Source organism: Pteronotus mesoamericanus, unplaced genomic scaffold (assembly GCF_021234165.1).
Source record: "Pteronotus mesoamericanus isolate MK-2021 breed Mesoamerican mustached bat unplaced genomic scaffold, CSHL_Meso_final contig_90, whole genome shotgun sequence".
Classification (NCBI taxonomy): Eukaryota; Metazoa; Chordata; class Mammalia; order Chiroptera; family Mormoopidae; genus Pteronotus; species Pteronotus mesoamericanus.
In genome coordinates, this window is record NW_026555277.1 from 17,263,719 (window position 1) to 17,277,322 (window position 13,604).

The 13,604-nt window shown below is 43.0% G+C and overlaps 1 protein-coding gene across 3 annotated transcripts in view; it reads left to right on the top strand.

Moving 5' to 3' along the window:
* The window catches only part of KLF7 (KLF transcription factor 7), an 86,341-nt gene extending 73,264 nt beyond the window's left edge, over positions 1 to 13,077 (top strand). For all 3 annotated transcript variants that reach the window (XM_054585756.1, XM_054585757.1, XM_054585758.1), the window contains exons 3-4: positions 126 to 249; positions 7,074 to 13,077. In XM_054585756.1, coding sequence (XP_054441731.1) covers positions 126 to 249; positions 7,074 to 7,125 — 176 coding nt within the window. In that variant the 3' untranslated portion in view covers positions 7,126 to 13,077. The remainder of the gene's footprint in view (positions 1 to 125; positions 250 to 7,073) is intronic.
* The last annotated feature ends 527 nt before the right edge of the window (positions 13,078 to 13,604 follow it).

Here is a 13,604-nt window from a genome sequence, read left to right on the forward strand (position 1 = left end):
TGTAGTCTCTCAAGAGGGGTTTATAGAGCTGTTTTCCAAGACTGACAACAAGGTAGCAGGAGCTGATCAGGTGTGGGGCCATTTGTTCCTGTCACTGACCACGGTCATTCCATCTCTTCTTGCAGGTGAGAAGCCTTATAAGTGCTCGTGGGAAGGGTGTGAGTGGCGTTTTGCACGAAGCGATGAGCTCACGAGGCACTACAGGAAACACACAGGTGCAAAGCCCTTTAAATGCAACCACTGCGACAGGTAAAGAAACTTAGACGCTTCTGGATGGGGAGGGAAGATGGTGGGTTGGAGAATGGGCTGTCCATGTGCTCTGGGATTCATCGAAAACCGCCTTACCAGAGTCTCGGATCTGGTGATGCCTTTTACTTCTCCACCAAGAAAACCAATGAGATAAGGGTGCCTTCATGTATGCAATCAAGAGATTATATGAATTCTTGGTTCAATTACACAAGTGTTTACTGAACACCAGCTGTGGACCAGGAGCCATGTTAGTCAGTAGATATCAGTAAGACACAATTCCTGCCCTCAAGGAAATGATGAGACAGATCATTTTGGTATAATATAAAAAGTAATGGGATGGAGAACGGTTACCTGTAGCTGTTTCTTCTCATCTTTTTATTAACAGCAATACCACTTTCCCTCACCCTTAGTAACGTGAAAGAGTAGAAAGCCTGCTTAACGGAGGGATGGCGAGGTATAAGGCTTTCCTCTGAAGTATTATTAGAAATGAATTTACTGAAGACAGCTCCCATTCTTTGGGGGCCTGCACTGTTCTTTCTCCTTTGAAAACAGGCACAAAGGTCTAAAAGATGGCAATGCTTTGAGAACTTACCCTGTAATTCCATTTCAAACCTTCAGCATTTGATAGTGGAAGAAAGAGCACGCAGCAGCAGATACTACACAAGTAATAGTATCTGACAGCCTTGGCATTATCAACCAATAAACCCCAAAATGGAGACTCTGCAGGCCAAGGTGAAGGCAGGATTAGGTTTAGACATAATCAAATAATGGGCTTGCATCTGAGCGTGTTATCCTTCTAATCCTATTTCTGTGTTTAAAAGGAAGCTTAAGAAAATTAACCATCTTTTTAATGCAATACTAAAGGTCTCGGTTATGATGAGAAAAATGCTTCTAATACGATAAAAGCCCTGAAAGCCTCAGGGTTCCCTGGCTTGGCCAGCAGCTCGCAGGACGGCAGGAGGGGCTGCAGGATGTCCATAGAGGCCTGGCTCTCCTTGGGAGGAAATTCGATCGCTTGCGCATCCTGCCTCCCGGGTCCCAGTGCAGGCACCTCCCCTCGCGGGGCCTTCCTGCGCAGTAGCGTGTGTTTGTTTGGAGAGTGGGTCAGGGGTGGCCAAGTCTCCCAGTGGCCAGTTGGCTTGGTGCTCCTTTAAGATGCTTATAAAGGAACATTCATGTTTTTCCTCCTTTTTTTTCCTTCTTCCTGAAGAGGCTATTTTCCTCTTATCTTCATTCTTTAAGAACTAAATAAAGCCCCCTTGCCTTCTGTAGCCCAGAGATAACCTCCCACCCCAGAGCTGAGGAAGTACACTTCTTGAAGCTATTGTCTCTCATTCCTTTGGAGCCTTCTTCTGCTCCCCAAGAATGCAACCTGTTTTCCCATTTCTATCCCATTACCTAGAAGTCCCAGCAGCTCTTCTGCAGATTATACTTCGGTCAAGTCTCTCCTTATTTGACAGCTTCCCCCCATCTCCCACCTCAAGTTGATTCCTCTCTGTCCCTGGCTACTAATAAAGACACTACATAGATGGCAATTCTATGTCCACGGTCCTTTGGGAAAGAGCAGTGTATCCACTTGGTGAGTTGTCAGACTGTGGTATAGGAGTCACACACAGGTCCCCCATCCCTGGAAGGTGGTGAGGCAGTTCACCAAAGATTGTGTATGATGGATCGCTGTCATCCCTGGAAATGGACAGAGTTCTTCAGGGGAAATGGCCAGAGTTAGTATTTCTTTCTTCAAATCAAGGGACTTACTGTGAAATTTACAACTGTGTAGCCGTTGATGAGTTAGGATTAAATCTGATTGTGTGATTGATGTGGGAAATATTTCAAGCTAACTAGATGTTTCAGTGAAGGATTTATCAGAGATGGGGAAGTTGGTTAGTCTTTTTGCTTCATCAAAATATGCTATGGTTTCTGGAGCTAGAAATTTTCTAAGCAGATGGTACAAGTTTTGCGACACGCATGGTATTTGGGAGAGATTGTGAGTAGCTCAAGCCCTGTGGCACTGGTCAGTCAGTGCATTTCAACAGTGTCAGACCCGAGAGGTTGGACTCTCATTAGTGCCTCACAACAGGGTGCACCCTGCTTTCAATTGCAAGGATTGTGCTAAGAACAGTGCAGGTCTGGGAGGTGGCATTGGGAATTGGAGTGGTCCCAGAGCAGATGAAAGGAAAGCCTGGAGTGACCAAGGACTCGGCATTCCTTAGAAGACATTTACCTTCAGAAACAGAGGGCATCTGTGGCCCTTAGTGAGACACTGGATCCTATTGGTACCACCTTGTGTATGAGCTTGAGAAACCTACCTCTTGCCTCTTTAATTTGAAAAACCAAACCACCCTATTTCAAGGCTAAGCTAGGACTGGGGTTTCCTTTCCTTAGAGTATGTACCATGTATATTTTTATCTTGCATATAGGCTAGAATAAAAGATGCATAAGTGTTTGTTTTGCTAACATTTAAAATTGCTAATGCCCCCAGAATGTCTGTATTTCTGGCTTTGTCTGGAAAAATCAGATATTCGGTAACAGTTGGCTCATGTTCCCATGTGGCCATAATTTCCTGGAGCCAAATAGTAGTCACTACCCATTTGAAATAGCCACGTGGTCACTAATTTCTCACTGTTCCCATCACTCCCTGTGGCCTCCCAACGTGAAGGCAGACCATTAGTGACACGGCTTACCACACTTGCTCCATTGTCTGCTCTCACAAGAACAGTGTTTTTTTTGGATCCATGCCTTCTCAAAAGTGGAATCAGGGAGGGCTGTGTGTTTCTTACACTCGACCCACTGCCCACATTCAGTTCACCTGCCTGACCCCTGAAGGCCTTGGGTTTTGTGACCTCTGGCTTCAGGTCCAGCTTGGGGGGTGGTAAGCCATGAGGCAGCTCTGCCGTTTCCTTACCGTCGGACTGAACCATGCGGCCCACTGAGTGACTAGCTGCTGGAGACAGAGTCTTGCCGCTCAGCCGCAGGGCGCGAGGCTGTTTCTACTGGTGGTGATAGGCAGGCTGTTGTTCTGCCGACTCGGCACAGTTGTCCAGGGAGGCGGCTGCCAGGGTTGTCCCTCCAAGATCTTGGGCAGTTGAGAGGAGGCATTTTGATCTTTGAGTCAGCCTACTTCCAGGTGGTAAGAAATACCAGCCAGTATCTAGCCCTTTGGTGCCCTATAGGGTTGCCGTTGGCTTAATGCCCACATGACTTTATTGTGCCTTTTTCATAAAAGCAAGAGAAACGACCATTGGGGTTTGACTGGTTCTCTGTAGTGAGCAAATTTCAATCATTAAGGACTTTCTTATTTAAGGTCATCTGCCTGCTGTATAGTCATAAATACCCTCTGGGGGTATATTACCCTTAGAATTATTTGATTCTGCATTTCTAGATGCTGAGTTTATGTATTACCTTTTACTATTCCTATGTGGAGCCCAGTAAGTATAAATTAATAAATATAAATTAATCATGAATAAGTATCTTGCTGGTATATTGAATTTAAATAAAAACCTCAATGGTGAGAGACCTAGTCTAATGTTAAGTATCATATACTCCTTAGAATTTGAACAAATAATGATGCTAGTTTGATTCTGGAGGGACGTATTACATTTCATATCGTGTTAAGGATCTGGGTTTTTTCATTTTCACTTGTCTTTCTTTCCTGAAAGAAATTGAACACTTGTACATATATTACTAGATACCCTGCACAGAGTAGGCAATTGGTAAAGGCATAGTAAAAACCTAGAACATACACATTACTGAATGGTCATTTCAAATGAAGTTGTATATCAAGAATACTATTTTCCTCTAAGTTTCCTGAATATAGAAAGGAAAGGAAAGAGGTTTTGCCCACTGCCAAGACCTCTCCTTCACTTCTTACCGTCTCAGGCCCCTGTGTCCCCCTCTGGAACAGGTGGAGGCTCTGTCCCTGCTTTGTTGGTCTCTCACAGGTCTTTGCTGACAGGCCTGCCCAGATTAATGTAAGGACTAGTTTTCTAGTTGCTGCCATTACCAATTGCCACACATGTAATGTCATTTTTCTATATCTTTACAAATTTAATCATCTAATAATCCTATAGGTTACAAGGCTTATTAATACGAGTCTCACGGGTTAAAATCAAGGTACCCACCAGGCTGCATTTTTCTTCTAGAAGCTCTAAGGGAGCATTCATTTCCCTGTCTTTTCCAGCTTTTAAGGGTTGACCACGTTTCTTGCCTCCTGACCGCATTCCGCCATCATCCAGGCTGTTGAGTCCTTCACATGCTGCCAGTCTCTCTGGTTTTCTCTTTCAGTTTCCTGTTCCATTTGGAAAGACTCTTGTGATGACATTGGTTCTCCCCAGATAATGCAGAATAATCTCCCTATTTTACAGTCAACTGATTAGCAAATTAATTCTATTCACAACTTTAATTCCCCTTTGCCTTGTAACCTAATATATTCACAGGCCCTGGGACTTAGGTGTAGACATTATGGGGGAACCATCCATTATTTTGTCTACTCCAAACTCCTTAAATTGTCATCTCAGCCCTCTCTTCTTCTTGGCCTGAAAAGCAGGTGTAGTTAAGAGCCTGGGCTCTGGAGTCAGACTGCTTGGGTTCAAATCTTAGTGATGAATATCTCATCTGATGGTAGGAATAAGAATAGTACTTTGTTCATAGGGTTCTTGTAAAGATGTTAACTTTAAAAGGGAAATTCCTGCAAAGAGAACTTTTCAGCTTCGGTCTTCTTTCTCTAGGCTGTTGGGATAAAGGAAGGGGAGAGGAAAGGAAGGAGGCAGGGAGGAAGAGAAGAAAAGAAAATAATTGGTCAGTGAGCACTACTGAGTATATCTTCAAGATAGAACAGAATTATGCGCATTAAACACTAAATTCCCAGCAGGCTGTTTAGCTTTTTTTGTACCAGTGGCACCGAGTTCTGGTTTTTAAAGAAAATTTTATCGGTGTTTTACAGTAAATCAAATCCCCTTTAGATGGTACCCTGATGACACTCTAAGGGATCTCCCAAATATCTTGCTCATTCTAAATCAGAACCTGAAGTAAGCTGATATAATTAGGATTATTATTATCCAACATGTTACTGGATTAGAGTGCTTTCTACTATACTTTTCCCATTCTTATGTGTTTTTTATTTTGCTTCTGTTCTGTTTTACTTCATTTCCTTGGGGTTTTATCCCGCACATGTACCTGTTTAAGAAATAAACACAGACAGTGTGTAGAGAATGTTGGGGTCAGAGGATAGAGTGGGTTTGTTTGTTTGTTTTAAGAATAAACAAACATAGGGAAATCCAGGACTAAACTGGAAAACTTGCTAACCTGAACAGGACAACATGCTAACATCCTACCAAGAATTTTGGACTGTGCTGGTTTCTTGGTCCTCAGGGTAGCCAGGGAATATTCTCCCAGATGGAGAGTAGCCAGTTTTAAGAGAGGAATCCAGAGCTAAGAATGACTGCTGTCTTACATGCCAACTTCATTGGGATTCTCACTGGAACCTTAGATTATAGGCTGTGGGGATATGGAAATGCCCCCTCTGTTAGTTACATGATGCAGGTAGTTCTTAGCTCAGGTGACTAAGAACAGAATTAGATTTGTCATTAGGTTTGGCTGGATCTAGATTCTCTGATATTGTCATCAGAACTCTCTCTTTCTATCCACTGGCCCAATTTTTCTCTTGACTTGGTTCTCAAGCAGGCTCTTTGTCACATGCAGCTCCGGGCTTCAGTCTTAGTAGCTCAGCAGCCCCAGTGGAAGGAGAGCTTCTGTCTTCCTATAGTTTCAGTAGCTATCCTAGGGCCGGCTCTTACTGATTTTTATGAGTCACGTGGCTGTTGCTTAGCAGACCACTTAGGAGGAGGGTCAGCTCCGTACAACTGAGAATGCAGAAGAGTTGCTATCCGAGGGAAAATCAAGTTGGTAATGTTAGAAGAAATGAGAAGCGGTGAAGACAACCACTGACACTACTCAGAAGATTGTGGAAGACACCCAGTTGGTGGACATTAGGTACCTAGAAGCAGTTCAGAAAAGTGGGCTTGCAGGTCTACCTGGGATCTAACCTCAAGTCTGTCACTCACTAGCTATGTGACCCTAGCCTCTGTTTCCTTACCACACATACACCAAAGGGTGTGAATACTTACCATGGAAGGTTGCTGAGGAGGTTCCCGGGGCGATATTGGGACAGCACCTAGCATATGCCTGCCTGTCATACCGTATTCCATAAATAGGAGCTCCCTTCGCCATGCTTTTTCTTGAGATGGATAGAGAGTATCTGTGTAGACCTATGCATATCAGAGGCAGTGTTTCTGGGATTTCATTGTAAAGCTCAAGACTGAACTTTGGGTGTTCAAATGTTAGAGTCGCGCCGTTCAGTAATACAGGCTACTCATCCATAGCGTATTTACTCTATAGTATACAGGCATGACACATATTGTTTCCGAAGCATTTGCACATTCGTTTCTTCTTTAATGATGACAACTATGATAATAATAGTTAACATTCATTGAGACCTTACTGTGTGCCAGGCAATAGTTTAAGCACTTTACATAGATAGTCTCATTTAGTCCTCACAACCAAGCTATGAGGTAAGTGCTGTTTTACAGAGGAGTAATTAAGGCACAGAGACATCAACGTGCTCGGAGTTACACAGTTACTGGGAGAGCTGGCACTGGAACCCAAGCAACCTGACGCCTGAGCGCACCTTCCTAACACACTGCCTTATTTCTCAATACACTGGTACTGTCTCTCTTTCAGGTAGGGTGAATCATTCTCTTAGGGGCGATGGAAATTGAGTTCTCTACCTGGACCTCTCTAATATTCTTGTTGTTGTTTATATTTCCTAGGTGTTTTTCCAGGTCTGACCATCTTGCCCTCCATATGAAGAGACATATCTAAAAACCTAAAGGCCAGAGTTGCCATGATGCCGGCCGTTGTCTGAAGGAAATGCCACGAGGCAGAGGGCTGGACTTCAGGCGGGGACCCATTGCCTCGCAGAAGAAAGTTCTCCCTTCCAAACCTCTGTGTACACACATACACACAGACACACACATCCACATGCGCTCTCACGCACAGATCCCCCCACCACACACACTGTCATGCACTCAGCTGTATTTAAAATATATACGTCTATTCCTTATGCCTTGCCCTAGCCAGATGGTAGAAGACGAAGAAGAAGGAAACCCGGTGAACTCAGCAAGGCAGACTGGCTGCTCACTTCAGCACTATTGGAATTATTTCCCGCTGTTGCCAATGGAAATCAAAGAAAATGGATGTGACGTTTCTGCGGGTGGACAGCCGTAAGAGGGGCTTATTTAACTTCTCAGTGCAACTTGATAGGAGAATACAACGTCTTAAAGTTGCATATGTGTAGCACTAATGTTCCTTTTTAAATAGTTGGGGGAAAATGACCTAGAAAACCAAATTGCAGTTTGGTAGCCAAAATTAACTCTTGGTTTATTTGTCCTTTGTGTGTGAAAAGTCCTACTATTCCGTGCGTCCGACTTCCTCAAAGAACTGTTGATTGGTTTTGGTTCTTCTTAGTCAATTGAGATCTTTCGAGTCAATACCAACGGCCTTAGCGGCGACAGACTCTGGAATAACACCTTACACCTTTCTGGCCTGCATTTCTCTAGACTTCACTCTTAAGGGAGGAGTTTTCTTTTTTTTTACTTTTTGACTCTTGCACACCATATGCACTAGGGATTCTGGAAACTTCTAGCATGACTGCAAAGTGGCCAAGAGAATAAAGTCCTTGATGATAAATCACAGTCTATCCCTTGAGCCTCACCTTATTGCCAGTGCTAGATTTTTTCTTTTTAATCTCTCTGTTTTTGCTAATGAAAACTTGAAAAGCTTATTTGGAAGCTTAAATGTTTTATCTTTTCTCCATGGACTAAACCTCTCCAGGACTCCCTCAGCACGTGGATGTCCAGCTCTCACAGCAGCCAATCAGATGGGACATCACAGTTCTCTCGTCCCCTTGAGGCGTCATGACCTCAGCTCATAGTGATCAACCCTGTGCTGTGTGTCATGGCCACCCTGTACCCAGTTTCAGCGTACATGTCGCTAGTCTCAAAGGGCAGCTGCATATTGAACCTAACTCTGGGTTATGACCTGACAAAAAGCCAAAAATATCACTCTTTCCAGGAGTGGGGAAAATGGAAGATGCCTCCCAAGTCTAGTGACTTCAAAAAACATCATCCTATCTTCCTCTCATCCCCACTGAGCTCATGCTACTCCACTTGTTAAAACACATGATTCAACAATGCCATTGTGGGAATGAAGGGTGGACATTTCAGGAAAGGGTTGAGATGTTTCTCTCATGGTCTGGCTAAAAGGAGAGACATATTTCTAATTTTTTTTCTGGCTAGGCCCATCATGACTTGTGACCTAGAGCACCCAGGATCAACAGAGGCCTCACGTTTACTCTGCAAACTGACTCCAAGGGGGTTACATTCCTTACTTTTCATCCCTCACACACATCCAATATCGGTCTCTATCTACCCGCATTCTTAGCTAGCTGGCATTGGCCTCAACTCCAAAGACTGCCTTTAGGACCATTAAATGGCCTATGCAAGCAAGCGGGGTGGTTATTAGGACAGATTGTATATTTTGTATATTCTGGGACCATCCCTTCAAGACACGTCTAAAAAACAAAAATGGCATTTGGTCCGCACATGATTGCTGCTCCTTCATAGCAGCTGGCTCCCTTCCTGCCCTCCTTTGACTGTTTGACTCATTGACTGTTAAAATGCCACCCCATACCAATTTGGGATGCAAAACTGAAGTCTTTAAAAGGAGATAATAATATAAGAAACACAAATATACTTATGACAGCAGCCTTCAAGATCCTTGGCATTTGGTTTCTCAGCTTCCTGCAACCTTTGATTTCACTGAAATGTTGAAACTACTCATCTGAGGGTAAAGGAGCTTCCTTGTCACAAATGTTGTAGCTGCCAATTGGACACTGGGGGCATTCCGAGGTCTGGCCCTTAAACTTTGCTTTCTCTTTTTCCTTTTTTCAATTTAGACCAAAAACAGAAACAAAAAAAAAATACAAAAAAAACACAAAAAACAAAAAACCCCACAACAAGATAACAATAAAAAACCACCCTAAAATACACACACGCACACACAAAATCTGCCCATTTGCCAGAGGCAATTATGTATATGTTAGTCGGAGGGTATTTTAAAAAATCAGTTTTATTCCAAAGATTTAAAACTAGACATGACTTAGAAACAATTTCTGGAGCACTGCTTGCTGACAATCTCGTAGTTCTCGACTGCATTTGAGTGCATTTTGTGGCCAGTCCATCAGGGCGTACCACGGGATTATATTTGAATGTGTGGTGCATCCTTTCGGGATGAAGGATGTGTGAGGGACCTTGAACCTCAGCTGTATTAAACTGTAGCGCCTCCAGTCAGTGCACTAGATGAAACGTTAGACACCCCAGATTTTGTTGGTTCGCTGGTTTCCCTTCCTACAGCAGCCTCCAGCAGGAATGCACGCACACTCCAGAGATGACATTGGCCGTGGCCACCACGATTTGCAGATGTTCTCTCCCCAGCTGGAGCTGCTCTTGCCTCTTGAAATGCTATTATTAAGGGTTTATAACACTTAATTTAATTTTTTGAACTGACCAATGCAAGGCTCTATTAAAAAGAAAGTTAAAAAAAGAATGCAGAAGAGTAATCATTGCTTGTTTGCTCCCTGTTGTCATCTGTGGTCTTGAAAAGCTCTCATTTGAATGTGGCGGAACAAAGGCCCTTTGGTCCCCATCAGTGTCTGAACTGTTCTGTAATTCCTCTCTCTTTTGTATCAGTGAGGTCCTTTGTAATCTGCTCCTGACCTTTCTCAGAGCAGGGTGCGCTCAACGGCGATGGTGGGGCTGGCTCGCTTCAGAGTCATTTGTTGACTGTGAGAACTGGCCGAGAATTTGGTGGGTGCTAAGTGTATGGCTTTGAAACTGTTCCTCTCTAGCCCAATTGACACCTGTGAATGATAACCAGTCCTGCCCGTGGGAGTGGGGGTACAACCTGAATCATTTTGGAAAAATTTGTGATCAAATGCCCAGCATCTCCAAAATGGCAGAGATGATTGACCAGAGCCTGCTGGAGTGAGCAGGCTTTCCAACAAATGACTTAAAAATATTTTACTCCCAAAAGGACAGGTTATTTAAAACAGTGCTTTAATGGACATTTGAAACACATCGAACTGCTCTTTCATTTAAATTGTTACCTCCTAATGTTCCAGGGGATCCCAAATTTAAAAGGAAAACCCTGGCGTGGTGTTTCTTGTGATTGCCCCCTCAAGCACACTTAATCCAGGGTTCAGAGTTTGATGTCTAGAACGGGAGTGTTTCTAAGCCATGGACAATTTTGACAGTTTTCTTAATTTCAAGTTGTGCTTCTTTCTCCTACCACCTGGCTGTAAGTCAAAGACGTGGAAACCTGAAATGACATGCTGCTCCTAGCTACTGGCCTCCTGCCCCACCAACGGTTAATCCGCCCAACTTAATGCCTGGTGGTAATGACTATTATGTCCGAAAAAAGAGATGATCAGACTCATGACAAAGCTGCATTTTATAAAAAATATCGGAGACCCCCAAATGAACTTCACGCTGACCATTCCCTTCTCCCCTATACATGTGTTCCCTTGCAGAGCCCTCCAAGTACCCATCTCCTCCCCTCCTGCACCTCTTGTGCCCTTTTTACATCTTTGATTGCCTGATTCTAACAGGGTAAAATGACAGCCAACCTCACGCATGATTAGCAGAACTGATTGCTATTTTTTTTGAAAAATCTTCTTTGAACCTAGAAGTCAGAGAAGATTTTTTAAGGACTTTCGTTTGGGATAAACGTCCAGATTAGCCATGTCTATTGGCATCAGAGGGGAAATAAGTGGGATTTTCAGGGCAGCTCACCCAGGACACTCGGAGCATTTTGCCTGTAACCCCCACTCCCGAATTCTGCGGCAAAGCCAAAAAGAAATAAACAAAACCTACTGATTAGTGTTACTGGCTCAAAATGGCACTTCATAAAATATAAAACACAGGACAAAGTGCTTTTGTCTTCTCCTTTGCATGACTTGGTTTTAGGAGAAGGAAGAAGGTAGGGAAAGTCAGAGAGAGGCAATGCATTTAACTACAAAAATCAGGTTCATTGTTTCTTTTTAAAAAATCTTATGAGGGCCAGCATGTCTGGCCACAGTTTTGCACCCACATCTTTGCCAAAGTGAAAATTCATTAAGTCGAACCTGATCGCGGAAGCTTTCCCTGGCCTCTTCTGGAAGTGGACACCTGCCAAGCGTGGGGTGGGGGCAGGAGAAGAGAATTTTCATTCTGAGTCTGGATTAAATTTCGGTAAACATGGTGATATCTCAGCTTGAAAAAGAGAGGGGCTGGCCTGGGTATACATCAGTGCCTCTTTGATGGCCTCCTTTCCTCAGTGAGGATCATTGGGAATACTTGAGATGGAACAACAACAACAAAATGTGTCCAAGAAAGCAAAAACCGCTTCCCAGTGTGAGATCCCATGACTGATTGCCTGAGGCTTCAGGGTTTTCTCTTGCTTTTAACACTCTCTCTCAAACCTCCTCTGTTGGTTTCTAATAGATCCCAGAAAAAGGGGATAATAAAGCTGCAATTAACTTTTCTTGTGCGCACCCTTCCGATCTAGTACTGTATTCTTCAGGTGTTTTGCATTTAAGTATAAGTCCTCGGGAAATAGGTGTCAAAAATGGAGAGAGAAATCCTAGGCCATCACTTCACAAATATCCCAAACAAGATACTCTTTTCAAACAGGGCTCCCTCTAAGCGGCCATGAGGGAAGGTTGATCCATTCTTTGTTGGGGACTGTTTATACAATTTTTTTCAACTGTGAGCTTTGGAATCGTAAATTGCTTTGACTCCAGCTTCTGTCTACTGCCATAAAATGGACCCCACATCAGAATAATGAGGGTGGTATGTCTGTGCACACCTAACATGTGCACATGTACCTAATGTACCTTCGCAGAAGGAAAACAGGCTACCGACGTTTAAGAGGAGTAGCCACCAGTGCCTAATATCTTTTTTGGGGGATGGATGCTTATAATTGCCAGTATATTGAAACCACACTGGGAGTTCCACATAAAGGGGAAGGGCTGAGGGTGGGGAGAGGGGACATTTTAATCCTAGGCCTTTGGACCAGAGATAGAATAATTTCTGCAAATCTAGGTCCTCAGAGGCTTTTGGACTCATTGGCTGGTTCTCAACCTTTTTTTTTTTTCCCCTTTTTTTCCCTCCCCAGCATGCATTTCCTATACTCAGACTTAATTTCCTTATCTTTTACTTTTGCTTCATTCCAGGGAGGAAAAGTACACCTGTTTGGCCAAGATCTCCTTGCTAACACAGAGGCAAAAATAAATGTTCCATATTTTTGAAGCCTCCCCTTCCTTTCCACAAATCTCCCCGAACTCCTCCCTTGTCATCCCTCCCTGTCCCCACCATACATCTTCCCAGCCACCACCATTTTTCTTTCAAATCTCTATTATCCTCTTAACAGGCTTGAAGAAATTTATTTTTGCACTATACATTTTCTTTTTGCCAGATGTGTCTAACAAGTGTGTTTGGAGAGACCTACTCCCAGCCCCCTCCCGCCCCCTGCCTCCCCGGTCACATTTCTCTCAGGCCTTCTCTGGTATTTATAATATATCACAGAAGTACCCAGTCTTATAGCCCTCGGTTATGCCTTTTTTTGACATTTTATTTTTTTTAAGCTTTTTATATATATATATAAATATATTACTTTGTCAAGTTTTTTTGCTGTACAAAAGTCTTAAGATTTAAAACTATTATTTGTATTATATGATGGTGGTATGTTAATGTTACAAAATTATTAATGAAGAAAAAATTTATTTTTGTTACTGGTCTGTTTCATAATTCTTTTTTAAATTGGTATATTGTAAGATATCTATGCAAAAAATGTTATGTGACGCATTTTTATTTAAGAATGTAATATGTGTAATAAACAGTAGAATGTGTTTGGCCTTGGAATGCCTTACTGTATTTCTCCTTAGCTTATTTCATTGAGAAAGAAAACTCCTCAAAAGGGACACAAATGGGTCCTTATCTACCACATGAGAATGTTCTCAGAGAGAGAAAGGGAAAGTGAAAAACTGTATAAGGCCATTTTTCTTTGTTTGGGAGGTTGTTTCGGGGGGGGGGTGTCTTTTTTATGGTTTTGATGAGGCAGCTTAGTGCCCAAACAGAACGGAGCACTGATGACAGTTTATTTCTATGAGGGAAGGAAAGGAGCAAATTGTTGGAGGTTATGAAAAGCAATATTTTAGAACAAGGTAGGTTATGGGATGTTACTTGTTTAGGGGAGGCTTATTG